This window comes from Balaenoptera ricei, chromosome 7, assembly GCF_028023285.1.
Source record: "Balaenoptera ricei isolate mBalRic1 chromosome 7, mBalRic1.hap2, whole genome shotgun sequence".
Taxonomy (NCBI): Eukaryota; Metazoa; Chordata; class Mammalia; order Artiodactyla; family Balaenopteridae; genus Balaenoptera; species Balaenoptera ricei.
The window spans coordinates 14,732,340-14,755,914 of record NC_082645.1 but is presented as its reverse complement, the minus strand read 5'-3'; the positions used below and the strand labels follow the sequence as shown (position 1 = coordinate 14,755,914).

Genomic DNA, 23,575 nt, shown 5'->3' with positions numbered 1-23,575 from the left:
CAGCTCTATTTACAATAGCCAGGACCTGGAAGCAACCTAAATGTCCATCGACAGACGAATGGATAAAGAAGATGTGGCACATATATACAATGGAATATTACTCAGCCATAAAAAGAAATGAAATGGAGGTATTTGTAATGAGGTGGATGGAGTTAGAGTCTGTCATACAGAGTGAAGTAAGTCAGAAAGAGAAAAACAAATACAGTATGCTAACACATATATACGGAATCTAAGGAAAAAAAAAAAAAAAAAAAAGGCCGTGAAGAACCTAGTGGCAAGACGGGAATAAAGACACAGACCTACTAGAGAATGGACTTGAGGATATGGGGAGGGGGTGGGGTGAGATGTGACAGGGTAAGAGAGTGTCATGGACATATATACACTACCAAATGTAAAATAGATAGCTAGTGGGAAGCAGCCGCATAGCACAGGGAGATCAGCTCGGTGCTTTGTGACCACCTAGAGGGGTGGGATGGGGAGGGTGGGAGGGAGGGAGATGCAAGAGGGAAGAGAAATGGGAACATATTGTATATGTATAACTGATTCACTTTGTTATAAAGCAGAAGCTAACACACTATTGTAAGGCAATTATACTTCAATAAAGATGTTTAAAAATATATATATATATAAAAGAATTAAATTATGAAGTATGGCCAAGAGTAAACTTCTAGCAGTATATAGAGTACTATATCTTGTACTGTATCAAAAGGTTCTATGTTATTTCTCCTGTCCTAATTTAATAGATAAATGCCAGTTTCATTGGGGTAGTAGGATGTATGACTGACAAGGAATCCAGTGCTATGCTGTGAGTGTCCCGTGATAGTAAAAGAAAAATGTCTTTGGGAAATTTGGAAAGTTTATTATTTTAGAAAGTTTCCTGAATATGTTATACTTGAATGAATATGTATAGCAGTTACTGTATCTTTGGAACTCTGTGCTATCAAGATGGCAATGAAATATGGAGGGGAAAAACCCTCAAACATATTTTATAAGCTTATTTTATAAGTTTTTGTACTCTTTCTGAAGTTGTAGACACAGCATACTTAATCTTTTTTAAATGAGCCCGAAGCAAATTAAAGTGTGGGTTTTGTGAAAACATTTTAATGCCTTTTATCTTGTCACTGTATTCTCTTACTGCTTAATTATTTCATTGTGTGATATCGTGGGCATATACTTTATTAAAGGCTCTTTGTTCCTTGAAAATTGATCTGTGGTAAGTTCAGGAAATGTCCGTCATATATTCTAAAGAAAAATATTTGGCTCAGTAAACTTTTAAGGGGGAAAACTCAAACACAGAAGTACTTTACTTTTTAAGCCAGAATATTAATTACCATGTTACTGGAAGTTCAGATACTGTTATAGAAGGGAAAAAATTCTCCACATTCTAGTTATTAGTATTTTGGTATGTTTAGTTTTATATATTTTTCTCTGCATTTAAAAAACATAGCTATAATATGCTTAGATCAAATTTGTACCCTAGAGTTTTCAGATTCCTTCATGTAACATTATTTGTTAGTATAGCTGGATTAGTCAGTGTTTTCCCTAAAACTTTAAATTTTTTGCCAGGGTTACTAGATATATGTCCAAGACTGCTCTAAGCCTCAGTTCTCTAATCATGAAAAATACTCTCGTGAGGAGTAAACTAGCAGGAGAGACCCTAACATGGTATTTGGCTCTGTTAGTTGCTCCTCTCCTTATACGTTCAGATTCACTTGGGAGAATGTGCCCTAAGTGTATTTTGGCTCTTTAAATAAAGTAAAGTTTTATAGTTCTCTTCCTTAAAATAACTTTAACATTATAAAACCCAAGAATGTTCCTTTTTTAAAAGAACTTGGGTACATGTTTGCTTGTATGTACTTAAAGAATATATTTAGGAGCTAGAATTATATGAGAAAGTTAAGGTTTATTTTTTGTTGTTGTTTAATCTAGCTTTTCAAAGTATAAGGTACCGTAGAGTAATCTGGGGGTATATGCTTTACAGATTCATGAAGGCAGGTTATTGTTCCTCATTTTGGGATCTAAACCACGTTAGCCATTTCACAGATGAATGGCCTTTTTAAAAGTGGGATGTTTCTATATACGTATAGGATGAGAATTCTACATTTAAGCATGCGTATTCCTTTTTTTTTTTTTAAGTTGAAAATTTTTAACATTTTTACTACCAAAACTTTTTTTGCACTTTTCTAATTTTTTCTCCCTTGATTTTTCAGAATGAACCTAGTGATCGAGAAGGTGGCCTCAACAAAAGACATCATGTGACAGACTCTGAGAATGATGACCCCTCAAATCTTAATGCCAGTGACTCTGAAAGTGAGGAGCTTCAAAGGCAAAAAGACAGTGACTCTGAATCGGAAGAGCACGCGGAGCCTCCTGCGAGTGATTCCGAAAACGAGGGCATCAGTCACCATGGGAGCGACTCTGAGAATGAGGGGACCAGGAAGTTACCTGTGAGTGACTCTGAAAATGAGCAGCTGCTTAATGGGCACGCGAGTGACTCAGAAAATGAAGACGTTAGGAAGCCTCCTGCCAGTGATTCAGAGGTTGAAGAGCTCCCCAAAAGTCCTGCCAGTTACTCGGAAGCAGAGGATGCGCTAAAACCTCAAGTCAGCGACTCTGAGAGTGAGGAGCCCCCAAGACACCAAGCCAGTGACTCTGAAAACGAGGAGCTTCCCAAACCTCGCATTAGTGACTCGGAAAGTGAGGAGCTTCCCAAGCCTCGGATCAGTGACTCAGAAAGTGAGGGGCCTCAGAGGACTCAAGCCAGTGACTCGGAAACTGAGGAGCTTCCCAAACCCCGGATCAGTGACTCAGAAAGCGAGGACCCGCCAAGGCACCAAGCCAGTGACTCGGAAACTGAGGAGCTTCCCAAACCCCGTGTCAGTGACTCAGAAAGCGAGGATCCCCCAAGGCACCAGGCCAGTGACTCGGAAACTGAGGAGCTTCCCAAACCCCAAGTCAGTGACTCTGAGAGCGAGGAGCCTCAGAAGGGACCTGCCAGCGACTCCGAAGCTGAGGGTGCCTCCAGACACAAACCAAAGCCGGGCTCTGAGGAGGACAGCGACGGGGAGAGCAAGAGAGAGGACACAGAAGTGCAGAGCGACCCCTTTCGTGCAGATGCCCATGCAGACAGGAAGCGGTTCAGCAGTTCTGACAGCGAGGAGGGAGAACCAGAAAGGCCCAAGATTGGCAGTGACGAGGATGAAGAAAAAGAGGGGGCGGAGGAGAAGGTAGCGAAGCGAAAAGCTGCCGTGCTTTCTGATAGTGACGATGAAGAGAAAGCATGTAAGGAATTATTTTGGGCTGTTTTTCCTTAGCTCTACTTTTATTTATTTATTTATTTGGCTGCGTCGGGTCTTAGTTGAGGCACACGGGCTCTCTAGTTGTGGAACACGGGCTCCAGAGCACGCGGGCTCAGTAGTTGCGGCACGCAGACTTAGTTTCCCCATGGCATGTGGGATCTTAGTTCCCTGATCAGGGATCGACCCTGTGTCCCCTGCATTGGAAGGCAGATTCTCCACCACTGAACCACCAGGGAAGTCCCTCCATAGCTTTACTTGTTGTCTAAGCTTATAACTATGAAGCATTGTTTCTTTTCCTGGAATGTTAGGTCTGTATTCTCTCATTCAACTTGGTGTTCTAAAATATCACCAGGACACTGGTTTTCATTGGCAAGTGTTTCGGTTTTTTGTTTTGTTTTGTTTTTTGTGGTTTTTTTGGCTGCACCATGTGGCTTATGGAATCTTAGTTCCCCCACCAGGGATTGAACTCATGAGCTTGGCAGTGAAAGCCCGGAGTCCTAACCACTGGACCGCCAGGGATTTCCCTCATTGGCAAGTCTTAATATTAAATTTCCTTTGAGTTGTTCTAGCAGCATTTGTTAAGTTCTGACTGCCTCAAAATGATAAACTGGACTGCATTGTAATGGCAATATGAAAGATTTATATGAAAATGAGAATTTTTTAAAAGATTTTTTATTAATTTATTTTCGGCTGCGTCAGGTCTTAGTTGCGGCGCGTGGGATCTTTCGTTGCAGCTTGCAGGCTCTTCGTTGTCCGCGGGCTTCTCTCTAGTTGTGGCTTGCAGATTTTCTCTCTCTAGTTGTGACACACAGGCTCCAGGGCGTGTGGGCTCTGTAGTTGTGCGCGCGGGCCTCAGAGTGCATGGGCTCTGTAGTTTGCAGCATGCGGGCTCTAGTTGAGGCTCGCGAGCTCAGTAGTTGTGGCATGAGGGCTTAGTCGCCCCAGAGCATGTGGGATCTTAGTTTCCTGACTAGGGATCAAACCCACTTCCCCTGCATTGTAAGGCAGATTCTTTACCACTGGACCACCAGGGAAGTCCTTTTTTTTTTTTTTTTTTTTTTTTTTTTTTACTGGAAAGGGTAATGTTTCAAAAGAATACTTTTACATGAAAACCCAACTTTATCCAGAGTTAACTGTGGTCTCTTTGACAGCTAATGCACTACATCCCATCTAGACAATGACTGAGCTCCCATGGGTACCTGTCTTCATTTGTTAAACATTGTTGAATGCCAAATTCAAGGAAGTTTGTGAGGGACTCTATTTAGAGACTCCATGTTTCCACAAAGTATTCCAATCTTTACTACTTGATTACTTTTTTATGAAACATCTTTTTGGGAAAAGACATTTCTTTATAACCCGACAGTTGTTAAAGGAGAAGGGAAAAGAGCACCACATGTGCAGTTTCCTAAGGTAGATGAGAAATTCCAGATTGAGCATTGATGGATGACTGAGGAACATGGGTATTCCACAAAAGAATGTCCAAGCCTTTAGAGTTCTGCTAATATTAGGCAGCATAGAAGGGATTCTACTCTTATTTTCTCTGTTTCCCAAAAAGAAAGGCAGCTATTGATGCCCACTTTTATGTTGATGAAAATCTTCATCTTTTGGCCACTTTTTTCTATATAGCAGATAATTGTAAGATGACTCTGAATCTTTTAGCTATTTATTTATTTTTTATTCTAAACTGTGTATCATGAGGCCTTTGGGTTTTGCCACGTACTGACATTTTAGAGCACCTGTTGTACTTAGTAATACAGTGACTGTGATGGAGTAAGATTAATGATGATTTTTTTTTTTTCAACAGCAGCAAAGAAGAGTCGTGTTGTCTCTGATGCAGATGACTCTGACAGTGATGTTATATCAGACAAATCAGGCAAAAGAGAGAAGACGATAGCATCTGACAGTGAAGAAGAAGCAGGGAAAGAGTTGTCTGATAAGAAAAATGAAGAGAAGGACCTGTTTGGGAGTGATAGTGAGTCAGGGAATGAAGAAGAGTAAGTGACAGTGTAACCTGAACTTCCCAGGGTTCATACAAGGTGGTAGAGAGAGGGGTTTGTCTTTCAGGGTTTTTAAACTCGTATTAAAATTCTGTGTTGAGGTGTAATACAGTATACCCTGCTTAATTTCATGACCTTGGGGGATTCAGGATTTTAGGTCCTGAACTATTGCTGCATGCTACAACATGGTTGAACCTCAAAAATATTATCTTAAGTGAAAGGAGTAAAGAGGACATGTTATCTGATTCCACTTATGTGAGGTTCAAGAACAGGCAAAACTAATCTGTGGTGGTGGAAATCAGAGTGGTGGTTGCCTCTGGGATGTTGATAGGGGGGACTGACTAGAAAGGGCCACAAGGGAACTTTCTGGGGAGATGGAATTGTTCTGTTAGGATAATGGTTACATGAATATGTGCTTTTGTCAAAACCCATTGAAATGGACACTTGAGATCTGCATGTTTTACTGTTATTAAATTATACCCTATTAGAAAAATATTTTATGATTCCTATGCAAGTGAGAAGAAAGCAAATGAAAGTTTTTTATATTCTAGAAATCTTATTGCAGACATATTTGGAGAATCTGGTGATGAGGAGGAGGAAGAATTTACCGTAAGTATAAGATGGAAAGATTTCCTCTTTGATTATGCTTTTTTTTGTTTTTATGGCAGTGGTTGTCTAGTAGGAGATTCCAATAAGTAGAAATAAATAGCTATGATGTATCCAGTAGAAAAATCTAGAACAAAGGTATTCAGAAAGTGAAATAAAAGGGTCTACAAAGACATAAAAGGAAAATAACAGGCAAAATTGAATTAAGGGGAGAAAGGAACACATTAAGAGACAGTGAAACACGCTTTATAATGCTAAAGAGAAAGACTCACAGTAGTTACGGAACTTCTGATTATAGCAATGGCACATGAGATAATTTGGACCAGCCCTTCTGCTAAGGACAACTACAAAAGCTAGACAAAATGTTTAAAAAATCTGCTCATCATCATAAGAACTAGATAACAAAGAAATACTAAGCCAAAACCCAGCAAAAGATAGAAACCTAAAGAGGTAAGCTCAGCATTTAGAACTGCTTTTTCTGGGATGTTCATCTACTCAAGCTGAGAGGCTAAATTTATTTTTGATTGCCTCAAGGCTTAAGAGATAAAACTGGGAGGTTGGGACCTGCTGAGGTTAGGGGACCCTGAAAACCCCATGCTCTGGATTGAGACTGCTAGGATTAAGGGTGAACTGGAAGTTAAAATAGCCTTTGCTCAGATTTTAGGCCACCTTTGAGTCATCTAGCAACATAGAGAACCTCAGTCTCAGAAGTTTGATTGCAGTGATTCTTAAACCATTGTCTGGCTCTCAGGCACCTGACATATGCAAACAGAAATCCTTTCAGGACAAAAGTAACATCATCACAGACCTCAAATTATTTCTGTAGTTTTTCAAATACACAGTACACACTTAATCTGTAACATTTAAAAAGAAACAATAGTAACAGCAGATAGCAGAAATAGACCTAGGGGCTCTAGATACAGGAATTTTAGATATTGCCTTAAAAAATATATATGTTTAGGGCTTCCCTGGTGGCGCAGTGGTTGAGAATCTGCCCGCCAATGCAGGGGACACGGGTTCGAGCCCTGGTCTGGGAAGATCCCACATGCCGCGGAGCAACTGGGCCCGTGAGCCACAACTACTGAGCCTGCGCATCTGGAGCCTGTGCTCTGCAACAAGAGAGGCCGTGGTAATGAGAGGCCCGCGCACCGCGATGAAGAGTGGCCCCCACTTGCCGCAACTAGAGAAAGCCCTCGCACAGAAACGAAGATCCAATACAGCCATAAAAAAAAAAAAATAAATAAAATAAATTAAAAAAAAAAAAAAAAAAAAAAAAAAAAATATATATGTTTAGCAAGGTAAAGGATCGAAAAGTTTCTTAGAGCAAACAGTTTTTTTAAAATACCTGAAAAAGAACCAAGTAGAAATTCTGGAACTGTGAAAATACAGTAACTGAAATTAAAAACTTGGTGGATGAGTTTAACAACAGATTAGACGTATTTGAAAAGAAAATGAGTGAACTGGAAGGTAAGTTAGAAGGAACTATGTAGAGGGACTTCCCCGGTGGCACCGTGGTTAAGACTCCGCACTCCCAATGCAGGGGGCCCAGTTTCAATCCCTGGTCAGGGAACTAGATCCCACGTGCATGCCACAACTAAGGAGCCCGCCTGCCGCAACTAAATAAATAAATAAATAGAAGGAACGAAGGAGCCCGCCTGCCGCAACTAAGACCTGCCACAACTAACTAACTAACTAAATAAATAAATAGAAGGAACTATGTAGAATGAAGCATTGATATTAGTGTGGAAAATGTAAAAAATAAAACATAAATTATGCATGAGAAGGTTTAACAGAGTGACTTGGAATCCCAGAAGGAGAGGGGGGAAAATGTATATGTATATATATCAGAAACAATATTTAAAGAAATGATTCATAAAGCCATAGAGTCTAGAAGTTCTACAAATTACAAGCAGGATAAAAACAAAGCAATCCACACTTAAATATTGGGCTGGCCAAAAAGTTCGTTTGGGTTTTTCTGTAACCTTTTTTTTTTTTTTTTAATTAATCCGTTATTTACTTCTGGTTGCACTGGGTCCCCGCTGCCGTGCACGGGCCCTCTCCCGTTGCAGCGAGTGGGGACCACTCTTCGCAGAGGCGTGGGGCCTCTCACTGCAGTGGCCTCTCCCGCCGCGGAGCACGGGCTCCAGGCGCGCGGGCCCCAGCAGCTGCAGCACACAGGCCCAGCAGTTGTGGCCCGCAGGCTCCAGAGCGCAGGCTCAATAGCTGTGGCTCCCAGGCCCAGCTGCCCCGCGGCACATGGGATCTTCCCGGACCAGTGCCCGTACCCGTGTCCCCTGCACCGGCAGGCGGGCTCCCAACCACTGCGCCACCACGGAAGCCCATAACTTTTTTTTTTAATTAATTAATTTATTTGGCTGCTCCGGGTCTTAGTGGCGGCACGTGGGATCTTTAGTTGTGGCATGCAGGATATTTAGTTGCGGCACGCAGACTCTCAGTTGCGGCATGCATGTGGGATCTAGTTGCCTGACCAGGGATCAAACCTGGGCCCCCTGCATTGGGAGCGCGGAGTCTTAACCACTGTACCACCAGGGAAGTCCCTTTCTGTAACATCTTACGGAAAAACCTGAATGAACTTTTTGGCCAACCCAGTACACCACAAGAAAATTGCAAGAAACCAAAGAAAACAGGAAAGTCTTAAAAGCAGCCAAAGGGGAAAAGATATTACATTCAGAGAGGCAACTGTTATTTTAACAGCTAACTTCTCAACAGAAGTAATAGAATCCAATAACTGCAAACTTAAAGTTCTTTTATATTCAGTAAAAATTCTTTTCAGGAATGAAGATTCCCTGCTATTTCATCTTACCAAAATGCCAACTGAAGGAAATACTAAAGGCAGAAAGAAAATCTCAGGTGGAAGGTCAAGAATGCAGGAAGGGAAAAAGAGCAACAAAAGCATGTGGCTAGGTCTAAATGTGTAATGACCATCCAAAACAAAGTCACGTCTGGTGTGGTTTAAAATGCATATAAAATTAAAACATATGACGGCAGTGACAAATTGGGTGTTTATATGGAATTGAGATGTTCACAGGTCTTTGCAAATATATGTAAAAGTACATTAGGAGTCTTTGGTAAGTTAGGATGTACATGGTAATCTCTAAAAAGACTAATGGAATGTGTAACTTCCAACCTAATAGAGAGGGAAAAATGAAATAATAGAAGCTAGTCAATCCAAAAGAAAGCAAGAAAAGAGAAAAAGAAATATAAAACAGTGGGACAGTTAGAAAGTAGTACATAGTAAGGTAGCAGATATAAACTTTGATAATATCAGAAATCATACTGAAATATATTAAGTGCTCCAATTAAAGGACAAATTAAAGACTGGATTTTAAAAACCAGCTATATATTAATTTAGAAATTCATCTGAAACAGAAGATAGAGTTGAAAATAAAAGGATGGAAAAAGGTACTCTCTCCGAACACTAACCAAAAGAAAACTGGTGTAGCTATATGAATATCAACGAGGTAGACTTTAAGGTAAAAACCATTGTTCGAGGTAAAGAGGGTCTCTTTATATTGAAAAAAGGGTTTAAAATTGTACCTAGCCATGTACCTAGTAATATGGCTTTAAATATGTATAAGCAAAACAAAAATTGACACAACCGTGAAGAGAATGAACAGATCTGTAATCTAAGTGGAATGTAAACAATGGAATAATCAAGACCAAAAAACCAGGAAAGGTAGAAAAGAGAAGTGTCTCTTTTTATATAATCCAGATATAAGCCCTTTGGAGATTATAAAAGATAAAAATACCTTCTGTTCAGTGGCTTGCCTTTTCACTTTTTAAATGGAGTCTTTGATGAGCAAAAGTTCTTAATTTTAGTGTAAATCAACTTTACCAGTCTTTTCGTTTATGTTGAAAGTTTTTTGAATTGTAAGAAATTTTTGCCCATCCCCAAGGTTATAAAATATTCTCCTGAGTTATTCTTTCGAAGCTTGATTATTTTATCTTTTTCATTTAGTTATATTGTCCACCTGGAATGGGTTTTTGTGTGCAGTATATATGAGATAGTCAAGATTTACGCCCCCCATTTGTAGTATCTAGTTGAACCAGACTATCCTTTTCCACTGTTCTGCCATCTTTGTCATAAATCGAGTATGTATATATTTTCTAATCTGTTTCTGAAGTATCTTTTCTGTTCCATTGGTCTGTCCTTGCACCATTAATGCATAACCCTCGATATTTGGTTATTTGGTCCTTTAAGGTTGTTATTCTCTAAGATTGTCTTAGCTTTTCTTGGTTCTTTGCATTTCCATATAAAATTTAAATCAAGCTTTTGCAAAACGTACAAACTATAGACAACATTTTCTGAGTGCAATGAAATTAAAAATTAGTAACAAAATTAGCACATAAAAGCACCCTTGCCACCCCCAAATTTAAAACTTAGTTGTTAAACAGTTCTTGTGTTAAAAAAGAAGTCAGTACTTTCATTACTAAAGCAAGAGAGGATGAAAGTAGATGAATTTAGAGTCTAATTCAAGATGGTAGAAAAATAGTAAATAAACCTAAAGAAAATAGACAAGAATTCATTCAACAAATATTTGAGAGCCTGTATACCAGAGATTGTTTGGACATTGCCCTCATGGGGCTTACATTCAGTTAAGCAACATTTTACAAGCATAAGATATGTTTCTCTAGTGTGGAGAGTGGACATCAACTTGATTATGGGTTCAGTTCAGTGTAGAAAACAGCATACTAGGGGAACCATTGGGGAGGCCTTTCTGAGTATAACATGAAAGTTGGAAGCTATAAAGAAAAGACTGACCATTTAAATTACATAAAAAATTTTAAATTATACCCAGAAGACATTACCATAAACAAAATCAAACTGTACAGATGTCAGGATTGTGCAGTTCCCATCATGTAGCAAGGGCTAATTTCCCTAATTTTTAAAGAGATTTTCCATACCAATAAGACAAAGATCCAACGGAAAACTGGCCATAGGATATTGAGAGTTCACAGAGAAATAGCAACAGATGGCTTTGAAACATGAGAAATGCCCAGCTTTACTCATAATAAGAGGATGCAAAGAAAGCTACAGAGATGCCTTTTGTTTTTTTCAGTCCAGAGATTGCAAATATCAATGCTTGATAACCTGCTGTAGTAGTGGGAAGGTGAGGAAACAGGTGAATGTGTGCTTTCCTGGAAGGAGAGTTAATTTGGTATAACCTCTGTAGAGGACAGTTTGCATGCAGATGTTTCTCAAAATGTCAAATACACATACCTAAATATCATTAGGGAAATGTTTAAATTATGGTTGCAGTCATTTGGTGAAATCATTAAAGCCTTAAAAATGAAGAAGGAGACAAGAAAACTAATAACACTAAGGGCTAGGGTGGGAGGGAGCTTTTTTGCTATATGTCTTTTGATATCTACTTAATTTTTATTCTTTATGAATGTATTACTTTAAAAATGCAAAAAATTAAGAGCAGTTACATAGAAGAGAGTCTGTAATGAGGTTGCGATAACTCCGGCTAACTTACCCTGCCTTTAGGGTTTTAACCAAGAAGATTTGGAAGAAGAAAAAAGTGAAACACAGGTAAAAGAAGCAGAAGATTCGGATTCTGATGATAACATAAAGAGAGGAAAACAGTAAGTTTGTTTTATTTTTTTAAAAAGGACTTTGTTAAAGAGAACTTTAAAAATGAAAGTAGAGACTACCAAACTTTGTTTTTCTTATTTTGGTTCCTGATTAAGTGTAGGAAAGAATCTTCCATTTTTTTTCTCCCATCTACTTCTCTATATACAGTGCTGTCCAAAAGTTATTTGCTGTTGTTATTTTTCTTTCATTTGCCCTGTGCTCAGCTGTCTTAATTTGTGGGGCTGTATGGTTACCAGGCTTTTAATTTATATCTTACCAAGTAAGTTCTTCTGAAAAATAACCTAATAAAAACTTTCTTTTTTGACAGAGAGAGAGGAAGCTGATTTGGGGGTCCCAGGGGGGAAGTTTTAGATACAAAATATTCCTTGATTGTATTTCACATAGTTTTGTTGAGATGGTTGGAATCTATGTTCAGAAGAATCTAGTGTCATGAGAGGTGACAAACATAGAATGATTTGTTAGTTACTGTTTATAAAGATGATGCTTTAATTCCTAGTGACATGCAAGAATTAAGCTGAATGAGTTTGGCAGTGCCTTTGGAAATTAAATTATAAACCGTATCATCTTATTTATATGATAGAGGCAGAGAGCATATTAGCTCCTCGTTAAGTGTAAAGATTCAGGTGAAAGCTACAAAGTCTTTTTGAGGCTCTTAGCAGATTTGTAGATCTCTATCTTTATCTCAGTCACATTATGTTTTGAGAGTTATACTTCTTATCACTAAAAAACAGCAGTTTTTTTTTCCTACTTATTCTGTGTAAGACAAAAAAATTCAGATAATTGAAGACAACTCTTTCCCCCCCCCAAAAAGGCAATGCAACTAAAACTGAACCATGGAGTGGCAGGCAAAACTTGAAATTTGAAATGTTCTTTTTCAGGCTAACACATGTAAGCATGAACATAGTGTATGAAGGTGTAGGGCTATTAGTATTTAATGTGTAACTGTTGGGAAGTTGAGCATAAAATGTATGATCACTTGTACTTTTAAAAGCAATTTTAAAAGTACTTGCACTTTAGAAGAAAGTAGCACTTCACTGAGTTAGAATTAAGAAAGTTGGTGGTTCTTAACTGTCATAAAAGAAAATGGGTATTTAAAAGGGAATTTATATTTCACTTAATTTTGGGTTACTGCTTAGCATGGACTTTCTGTCGGACTTTGAGATGATGTTGCAGCGGAAAAAGAGCCTGAGTGGCAAGCGCAGGCGTAACCGTGATGGTGGTACTTTTATTAGTGATGCTGACGACGTTGTGAGCGCCATGATCGTCAAGATGAATGAAGCTGCTGAGGTGAGATAGGTCACTTCTAGCTTCATCTTTCTTTCTCCCACATAATTGGTTATGTGGCCTTTTTTGTTTTGTTTGTTTGCGAGGCATGTGGGATCTTAGTTCCCAGACCAGGGATCGGACCTGCGTCCCCTGCATTGGAAGCACGGAGTCTTAACTAACTGCTCGACCACCAGGGAAGTCCCTGTTCTGTTTTGGTTTTTTCTCCGTGCAGCTTATGAGATCTTGGTTCCCCTACCAGCGATTGAACCCGGACCCTCGACAGTGAAGAATCTTAACTATTGGACCACCAGGGAATTCCCGCCTTTTTTTTTTTTTTTACACTTAATCCTTGCTTAAACTACATTAAAAATACTTTGTTTTTGTTTTTTTTATAATAAGCATTTACTGTTCTAAATTTTAAGCATGGAAATAATTTTAATTTTTAAGTAGTGTGTTTTAGGAAAAAAGTGAAAAGACTAAGTATTAAGTAAAATGGGGCTGTTTAGCTGAATTGGTTTGCTGGTTTTATGGGGGAATGATTTTGTTCTCAGGTTCTGCTACCACAAAGTGATGTTTCTTCACATACAAAAAATTATAAACTCATATTTATTATGTTATAAACCTGTGTGTCATTCTTTTGTCTCTGATCAAATGATTGCATTTAACTCACTGCATTTAAAAATTCTGCTCAAATTGTAAAAATTGCCCAAGTATTATGTTTAAAAACAAGTCCTGCTCTTTTAGAGACACTTGCTGAAGTATTTGTGAATCCAATGACATGTGTCTAGGATTTGTTGCAAAATTATTCAAGGGGGAAGGGAAAAGTAGCTAGAGAGATAGCTGAATAAGACTGGCCATGTGTGTTTAATTGTTGAAATGTACATGACAGGAGTGTATTATTTTGTTTTGTATGTCTGTAGAATTTAAAATTTTCTATAATTAAAAAAGTAGGGGGAATTCCCTGGTTGCCCAATGGTTAGGACTCTGCGCTTTCATTGCTGAGGGCCCAGGTTCGATCCCTGGTTGGGGAACTAAGATCCCATAAGCTGTGTGGCCTGGCAAAAAAAAAAAGTAGGAAAAACATACCCAAGCAAATACTAAAACTCTTCTTTAATAGCATATTCTTTTATCTTTCTTACAAGCCTCATATAGCTGCAAAATTATTCTTGATGATAAACCAAATTTTTCCATGTATAATTTGTACCTTGAATGAACTCTGAAAACTTGATAGTTAATGCCAATGTTTTAAATTAAATTTGTTCCTCTCGGTTTATAGTTGTTAAAACTAATTATTGTAATAGTTTTGTGGATTTTGGCTCTGCAGAAAGTCTATTCTTTATGTAATTATTCTTTCTTTTAGGAAAAACTGTAGTGTCTTGGAGAAATTGCTGCTTTATTATATTTAAAGTTTAGAATTGTAGTGGTTATAATTCGCTATTAACAATTGCCCTTTTTTCCTTTTTTTTTTTTTTTTTTTTCCCAATCTTTTTCTTCCTGGATAGGAAGACAGACAGTTGAATAATCAAAAAAAGCCAGCACTGAAAAAATTAACATTATTACCTACTGTGGTCATGCACCTTAAGAAGTAAGTATTCTGTTTTCTTGAAAAAGTGTTTATTTATTTATTTATTTATGACTACATTGGGTCTTTGTTGCTGCACGCGGGCTTTCTGTAGTTGCAGCGAGCGGGGGCTACTCTTCATTGCGGTGCGCGTGCTTCTCATTGCGGTGACTTCTCTTGTTGCGGAGTGGGCTCTAGGCGCGAGGGCTTTAGTAGTTGTGTCTCACGGGGTCCACAGCACAGGCTGTAGAGCACGGGCTCAGTAGTTGTGGCGCACGGGCTTAGTTGCTCCGCGGCAGTTAGGATCTTCCTGGACCAGGGATCAAACCCGTGTCCCCTGCGTTGGCAGGCGGATTCTTAACCACTGCGCCACCATGGAAGTCCGAAAAAGTGTTCCCTTTTAATGGAATGATATTCAAGCTATGTACTAGTATTCTAGAGATATTAAAGAATAATTGCGTTCTGTCAATTTACAGAAAAACAATAATGAATAGAATTTCCTAGATTATTAGTTCATCACAAATTTTTCTTAAACTTTCATGCCTGATGCAAACAGAACAAATAGCAAACTAATATTAATGAAAGAAAAACTTGGAAACCACTTATTTTGTTCTTTATAGACTGTTTAGTGTCTGGTAAAATTGCATCTTTTTTCCCAGTGTGATTGAGAACAGAGCAAATCCTGGGAGACTAGTTGAAGCACATAGTGAATAAGACTCATGTGTCCTGTTATATCATGAATTATGTCAGTGGTCCTTCTGCAGGTTCTTTTCACTGGTTTGCTCACATTCCTGAGCAACTTTGATTTCTCCTTGAACTCAGCAGTAGCCTTCTTTTGATGGCTAAAGAAATGCATTAGTACACCGATGAGCCAGCCATATGGTCTAGGACTTCCTACTAGAAAATTGCTACCTCTATCCCAACAGACAAAATTATCTGTGCCAGGTTTCATATATATAATGTCATGTTCCCTGTTACCATAATTGATTCTAGTACATAAAATGAAATTTGAATAGCATCAGTATTTCATTGGGATTTTTTTCTGCTAGGAGAATGGTATTCTCCCTGGTGTCCTGCAAAGAATAGCACAGTTCTGGGTTCTGTCTTACTTGAAACAGTTTGAGGATCACTATTCTCATAGATTAAACATTTTTTTTTCTTAGCTGTAATAATTAAAGCTCATTATTCTTACAGTCTGTACCATTCATATCAGCATTACCTTTTGTAATTTGGTGTGTTTTTTGTGTTTTTTTTTTTCCTTTAACACATCATCTTTACCTATCAAGTCTGTTTGTTTCTTGAAAATAGGAGCTAAATTTCATATTGCTGTTGAAGTCTATGAATAGGTGCTCAGTAAACAATGTATATGAGTCAATTTTTAAAAGCAGTTTTTGGAAACATCACTAAATCTAAGAAAATCCAAAGGAAGCTACAATAGAATCAACATTCATAGACTTGACTTTTTTTTTTTTTTTTAAATTCTTCTTATTACAGGCAGGACCTTAAAGAAACATTTATTGACAGTGGTGTGATGTCTGCCATCAAAGAATGGCTCTCCCCTCTACCAGATAGGAGTTTGCCGGCACTAAAGATTCGAGAAGAGCTGCTGAAGATTCTGCAAGAGGTCAGAGGCAGATAATCTGACTTATTTGCTCTTCATTCATTATCTACTGTGGTTTGTATTATCATAACCTCTGTATTTTGCCATATATTTATATATCCTCGCTGCCACAGCCTATCAGAAGAGGAGTTTTATTAGGTGTGTTTATTAGGAACATACCGAATAAAATGAGCATAAAAGGAAAGCCTTTTAAAACTTCGTGTGACTGTGGTATTGAAGGAAAAAAGATCTTGGAGTAGCTCTGGTTTATCTGAGAAGAGTAGTATAGTAGTGGGCATGTTGTAGGGAGGCACTTGAAGTAGAAAGAGCACCAGCTTCAGCATCAGATAAGCATGCATTTGAATCTTGATCTGGGCCACCTTCATGTGGCTGAGACACCTTGGGCAAGCTACTTAACTTCTGAAGGAGTTCCCGAGGAACCTGCTATGTGCCAGGTGTTTTTTAAATATATAGGTTCACTTATTCCTCACAACAAACCTGCAAGGTAGGTGTATTATCTCCATTTTACAGATGAGGAAATTAAGACTCAGGGAAGTTAAATGACTTGTCCAAGGTCACATAGCTAGCAGATGGCTGTGGTTGGGTTCAGGCTTAGGTCTGTTTGGTTCAGAGGCCTGAGAGGACCCTTGATTTATTAAGCTGCTAACCTCTGAGGATGCTTAGTTCACACTTTCTCATACTGTTAAGTTTTACTTCAACTCAGTGGTAGTACTGAACTCTCAACTACTGATGTGAACACAAAGTATGTTTGTGTTCGGTGTCCGTAGATCCTGAAAATAAAACTTTTTTGTTATTCTATTGTGAATGAACCAGGTCTTGCCGGCCCTCTAGAGTAGATTGGCAGGACTCCCAGCTTCAGAATGATTAATATGTATGTCTGTGTTTATGTTCCCCAGCTACCTAGTGTGAGCCAGGAGACCCTGAAGCATAGTGGGATTGGACGAGCAGTGATGTATCTCTATAAACACCCCAAGGAATCAAGGTCCAACAAGGACATGGCAGGGAAATTAATCAGTATGTACATTTTACTTTTTGTTTGGTGTGTTTATGTATATAGAGAGACAAGTATATATAAAAGCTAACTATATTTTTACCAATTTTCATTTAAAATGAGTCAATGAAATGGAGTAGGAAAATTTTTTGATACCTTCTTATAGGTACTAAGCTTTTTTCCCTTAGACTTAAAATGCTTCTCAGTATATTTAAGTATGCTATCCAGTATATAACAAGTAGAATGATACATTTTCTAATCATGGATCAAGACCATGTAGAGAGAGAGGGATTAGAATGTTGGCCCTGGAGTCAGTCATACCTGGGTTCAAATCCTAGATTCACCACCTACCTTATTGCATATCCTTGGGCTAGTGATTTAAGCTCTAAGCCTTGGTTTCCTCCTCTGTGAAACAGAGAATTATGTGTTTAGTTTGGGTTGTCTTAAAGAATAAGTGAGAAGGTGTATGTAAAGCATGGTGCCTAGAATATAGTAAGTCTTCAAGAAATGGTAGCCACTGCTGCTATTGTTGTTATTTTTATAATGGTCTCCAAAGCCTTTGTGTGTTATGACTTACTGATGACAGAGGAATCCAGAGGAATCTAACTGAGGTTCATTTACTCAGTTGCCATATTGTTCATGAACACCACATGCGTCTTCATCATCCTCCTTAACTCTTCCTGTGCTTTGTGTTGGAAAGAAATTTTTAAACTTCAAGTCTAATTTGAAATAGTAACTACTTTTGTATCTGAATACAGTAGTTATTTTTCTGTTGAATGTTTAAGACTATCAAAAGCCTTTAGAGAAATTTAATTCTTTTTATAAACTAGAGAAGTATTATATCTTTGATCTTATTAATAATCAGTAGTTTATTGCCTATTAAACAATAAGCTTTTGATGCTTTGATGCAGTGGGTCTCGATGTTCTTTTTGCCCTAGGCAAGAGAGAAGCAGACTGTTCCCCCTGGTACCTGTGATGTACTACAGGTGATTCTGAATCCAGGGTTGGGGACAGTGGGTCAGTTTTTAAAGAGATACAGACTCCCCTGAGACTCCTTGCTTCCTTCTTAGTTTGACAACACCTGTGTTCTGTCTGTAAAGGTCCTTTCTTGTTTTGATACAATGCAGCGATAAGAGCAAAGACATCAGCTGGCACCTCTGGACTTTACTGGCTAAACAGTGCGCATGTAGTACTTTTCTGTGTGATCACCTTAGCAGCTTTCTTAGACTTAATGAAGTACAGACCCTACACCTGCACTATCAAAATGTAATTTTTAAAGATTTAGACCATTTTGACAAGTAATAAGGGAGCTTGTTTTTGGTTAGAGTAAGAAAGTAGAGGAATTTCAAGGTTTTCTGTTTTCAATATTTGCAAATGATGTGACCGACAAGGGGTTAATATCCAGAATATACAAACAGCTCATGCAATTCAATATCAAAAAAAAAAGCCCATTAAAAAAATGGGCAGAAGACCTAAATAGACATTTCTCCAAAGAAGACATTCACATGGCCAACAGGCACATGAAAAGATGCTCAACATTGCTAATTATTAGAGAAATGAAAATCAAAACCACAGTGAGGTATCACCTCACACCAGTCAGAATGGCCATCATCAATAACTCTGCAACTAATAAATGCTGGAGACGGTGTGGAGAAAAGGGAACCCTCCTACACTATTGGTGGGAATGTAAATTGGTGCAGCCACTATGGAAAACAGTATGGAAGTTCCTTAAAAAACTAAAAGTACAACTTTCATACAGTCCAGCAATTCTACTCCTGGATATATATCCAGAAAAACAATGAAAACTCTAATTCAAAAAGATACATGTATCCCAATGTTCATAGCAGCATTATTTATGATAGCCAAGACATGGAAGCAACCCAAATGCCCATCAACAGACAATTGGCTTAATAAGATGTGGTACATTTATACAATGGAATACTACTGAGCCATAAAAAAGAATGAAATATTGCCATTTGCAGCAACATGGATGGACGTAGAGAATGTTGTGCTTAGTGAAATACATATTCCACATATAAGTGATATCATATAGTACTTGTCAGACAAAGACAAGTACTATATGATATCACTTATGTGTGGAATCTAGAAAATAATACAAATGAATCTGTATACAAAACAGAAACAGACATACAGACATAGAAAACAAACTTATGGTTATCAAAGGGGAGAGAAGCGGGGAGGAACAAATTAGGAGTATGGGATTAACAGGTACAAAATATTATACGTGAAATAGATAATCAATAAAGATACACTGTATAGCACAGGGGATAATAACCTATAATGGAAAAAGCATCTGCCAAAAAAAGGATCACTATGCTCTACACCTGAAACTAAATATTGTAAATCAACTATACTTCAATTAAAAAAAAAAACAAAAGATTTTCTGTTTTCAAGAGACTAAATTTAGAAATTAAACTGTCTTTATGAAATAACACAGCTAGTTGATGACTGTCAAAGTGAGATAGATGTTACTTTCTTTAAGCCTCTGTGGTGATTACAGGTTTAAGTGATCTTTTTTTTTTTTTTAAGTGAACTTTTTATATTGAATTTTCTGAATCAGCTGGAGCTAGTTGTGATGCTGGTATCATGCTGTGTTTATTCTACAAATGGTCCTGAAATAATGTTATCTTTAAGGAAAGAATGTTCTTAATGCCTAGAATATGATATTACACTAGGGTATGATTATTTCAAAGAATGGTAGTAGAAATGCTACTTTATGGGCTAAATATTTAATTTTTCTCCATTGTAGATGAATGGTCCCGGCCTATATTTGGTCTTACCTCAAACTACAAAGGAATGACAAGAGAAGAAAGGGAGCAGAGAGACCTAGAGCAGATGCCTCAACGGCGACGAATGAACAGGTAGGAGTAAGTGGAGTAAACGCTATTGTTGCGATAACTCGGGGGGGTTGGTAATTAAGATCATTAAGAAACCTACAAGATGGTAGGATTTTGTCTTTCGCCTGCTTGATATGTCTTGCAGTTCATGATACCTTTTTAGTTTAAATGTGGTAGTGTACAGTGAAGCTCCACACCCCCTCCCCTCGCAGGCTTTTCTGGTTGGATCTGGCCTCTGCCACCGTTCTGGAGGTTGCTTAGGTTGTTTCAGCCTCTTGCAGAAAAAACTTTCTCAGTCCCATTTCCAGATCCTTAAGAGAAAAAAAAAATGTTCGATTTATATCAATAAACTGGATGTAGTTGCATCCAAGATGGCAGGCTCATTACAGGTGAGTGAAACCTGGTGTGCAAATGATCATTAAAATAAGTAGTACTCCGCGATGAAGAGTGGCCCCCACTCGCCACAACTGGAGAAGGCCCTCGCACAGAAACGAAGACCCAACAGCCAAAAATAAAAATAATAAATAAATAATAAATAAAAAATTTTTTAAAAAAAATAATAAGTAGTACTTTTATAATACAATATTAGGAATTATTTTCCCTGATCCAGTGTAAAGGACCTAACGGTGGTCTAAGTTTGATGTTTCATTTTGCTCTTTTTTCCTTAGTTATAAGGTCCTGACATTTCCTAATATCTCATCAATTACTTTTTTTCCCAGCACTGGTGGTCAGACACCCCGAAGAGATTTGGAAAAGGTGCTGACAGGAGAGGAAAAGTAAGATTTTTGTATTGATTTTCAATGTAGACTATATTGGGAATGTTCTGCTTGCTGCTTTGTTTTAAGAAAAATAGCAAATGAAATGATGCTCTGTTCACATTGGCAGGGGATGATTCCTAGTGTAGTATTTATTGAATATTCACATTCTATGGGTGCCCTGGAGGTTATAAGAAGATTGAGAAATAGTTCATTCAATAAAGATTTTGTTGCTGCTTGCTATGTGCTAGACTCTCTGGTAAACTCTGAAAATACAGAATCAAATTAAAAGTAGTCCATTCTTTCAGAAAGTCTTTAGAGGGATTGTAGGCAAAGGGGAGAGCTTAAGCAAAGATGTGGGGTAAGCACGCAAGGCCTGTTTTAGGGATGGCAAGTAGTCGGGCAGTAGTATGGTGCCTGAGGTGGTGGAAGCTAAGGTTGGAAATGCAGATGTTGACCAAAGTCTGAAGTGCTTTAAGTCAAGATGAGGAATTGTCACTTGTCTTTGTGGTTTCCTAGAAAGTTTTTGAGCACGGACATGGAGTCGTCCGATTGGTTTGGAATGCTTCTGCTGGTAGCGCGATGTGGGCTGGGTTGCAGGGCAGAGGAACTGAAGGCAGCGATACCGCTGAACTGAGACCGTAGCGGAGAAGCAGGAGGCTGAGGGGCCCTCGCAGGCGTACAGCTGCTGGGAGTCTGGCGTGGCGGGCGCAAAGTGGGCTAGAGCTGAGGATACCAACCCGAACTTCGAACTTAAGTAACCCTTCACCAGGGTGGAGAGGAGGAGCAGATGTGAAGGCATAGATGATGTCTGTTTTGAGCATATTAAATGTAAGGTGACTGAGATGGTCCTATAATTATCCTGGGCTTAGAACTGCAATTTGGGCTAGAGACATAGATTTGATAGTTACCTCCGTAGAAAAGATTGTTGACTCAAGAGAGTACAGAGTAAGAAATAAACTGAACCCTTTGAAAAGGGGTGTAGCCAGTGAAGGCCAGTGAGCAGTTGTGGTCCTGCACGTTGGAGGAGAACCCAGAGGAGAATGAGGCCACGCTGGGGGGGGGGGGAGGCGTGGCAGAGGGTAGGCTTCACGGGGTTTGTGCAGTGAGGGCTGGCAATCAGGCAGCACCCAGATCGCAAACGGAGAACGAGAAATGAGCTCGAGGGAGCACGTGTCGTTTGCTGGTGGATAGGTGTGCTGACAGTGGCTTCAGGGGAAAAATGAGAGTTGTGGGAGGTTTTCTAGTCAGTTAATGTATATGAAAGTTACAGAAGTTTCAGTTCACGTATATGAAAGTTACAGAAGCTTGATACTAAGAATGGAGTAAACCGTACAAGGGAATAGAAACAATTTTAGAATTTTTTAGCCTTCTCTTCCTCTTCTTCCCCCACCCCCGCAAATACCCACCCTCCGTTTACCGCTGGGGTGGATAGTTACCTAAAGGTTGAATGATTCGAATTCCCAGACATCAAATAGGCTTCACTTTTGAAGGATGGTAGTCTTACGTTAGTCTAGCGTGGTAGCTCTCCAGTTTGTACATAAAAGTACTGTATGTGGCGCCGTCCCGTGCTGGCAGGGATGCAGAGGCACTGGACCACTCGTCCCCTGCTGCGGCTGAGACGGTGCAGCTGCCCCGGAGAGGAGTGTGGCAGTGTCTTGTAGGGTTGCACATGCAGCCACCATACAGCCCAGCACTTGCACAAGATTCTCAGGCATTTATCCCAGAGAAAGGAAAACTTACGTTTGTGCAAAAACCTGTCTGTTAGTACAGCTTTATTCGTAATAGTCCACAACTGGAAACAACCCAGATGTCCTTCAGCAAGGGAATGGTTCAACAGACTATAGTATATTCATACCATAGAGTACTGCTCAGCAATTAAATGGAACAAAATATTGATAGATGTAACAACTTGGTTGGATCCTCAAGGGCATTATGTTGAGTGGATAAAGCCAGTTTCTAAAGGTTACATGGTGTATTATTCCATTTATATGACATTCTTCAAATGCCAGCATTACAGAAATTAATAGATTCATGGTCACCAGGGGCTAGGGACTGGGCAGATGGGGTAGGGAGGTGGACATGTTTACTAAAGGGCAATAGGAGGGATCCTGTGGTGGATGCACGAACTTACACACATGATAAAAGTGCATAGAACTAAATACACACACACACAGATAAATGTGTGCGAGTAAAACTGGGGAAATGTAAATAAAAATTGATGGATTATAGCAACATCAATATCCTGGTTGTAATATTGTACTATAGTTTTTGCATGTTGTTACCTTTGGGAGAGACACTGGATCTCTCTGCATTAATTCTTGCAACTGCATGTGAATCTATAATTATCTCGAACTTTTTTAAAAACAAGAAACAGACCAAAAAATTACTGTATGAGTTGCATATGCACAACCATGTAAACTACTTTATGGGCATACTCAGTCTGGGGGGTCATTTTGAATCCCTGGTTTTTCACCTCACAAGTGAACACATGAGTGACTCTATTAGACCAGAGAAATTGAGATTCAGAGTCCTGGTGGAGGAACCAGCCTTAGAAAGGAGAGATGCGATTATATCTGAAGCTGAGGAGAGGTGAAAAGGAGTCCTGAAAATGCAGAGGAAATTGGCTTTGAGGGGGAAGTTGAGCCATTGGTACAGCAGTGTGAGTGACGATGAGGCCATCTAAGACAGACAGCAGGATGCTGGAGCGGGTGACTTTGGGAGGGCAGAGGAGGTTTGACACAGGTGTGCAGCCGAACGGGATGCAGCCGGGTGTGGTCGGCTACATAAGCAGCATGTCTTCTTCCCGCTCTCAGGGCTCTTAGACCTGGAGATCCTGGATTCTGTGCCCGGGCAAGGGTCCCCATGCCCTCGAACAAGGACTATGTTGTCAGGCCCAAGTGGAACGTGGAAATGGAGTCATCCAGGGTAAGCAAGCAGGGGGACAGCAAGGTGGATCTGAAATGCAGATGACTGTCTTTTACTTTGTGTTTAATAACCC

The 23,575-nt window shown here is 39.0% G+C and overlaps 1 protein-coding gene across 6 annotated transcripts in view; it reads left to right on the top strand.

Annotated features, from left to right (window-relative positions):
• IWS1 (interacts with SUPT6H, CTD assembly factor 1) overlaps window positions 1-23,575 on the top strand; it is a 65,328-nt gene that overhangs the window by 19,935 nt on the left and 21,818 nt on the right. For 5 of the 6 annotated variants that reach the window (XR_009504179.1, XM_059927694.1, XM_059927693.1 and 2 more), the window contains exons 3-13: window positions 2,211-3,282; window positions 5,104-5,293; window positions 5,848-5,905; window positions 11,415-11,512; window positions 12,659-12,809; window positions 14,291-14,373; window positions 15,844-15,973; window positions 16,867-16,984; window positions 19,732-19,843; window positions 20,539-20,595; window positions 23,391-23,502. Coding sequence is in view for 4 of the 6 variants with exons in the window: in XM_059927694.1 (XP_059783677.1) it covers window positions 2,211-3,282; window positions 5,104-5,293; window positions 5,848-5,905; window positions 11,415-11,512; window positions 12,659-12,809; window positions 14,291-14,373; window positions 15,844-15,973; window positions 16,867-16,984; window positions 19,732-19,843; window positions 20,539-20,595; window positions 23,391-23,502 (2,181 nt within the window). In the remaining 2 variants the exon portion in view is untranslated. Of the gene's footprint in view, window positions 1-2,210; window positions 3,283-5,103; window positions 5,294-5,847; window positions 5,906-11,414; window positions 11,513-12,658; window positions 12,810-14,290; window positions 14,374-15,843; window positions 15,974-16,866; window positions 16,985-19,731; window positions 19,844-20,538; window positions 20,596-23,390; window positions 23,503-23,575 lie in introns of those variants that run through there. The other variant, XR_009504180.1, reaches the window with a different exon arrangement.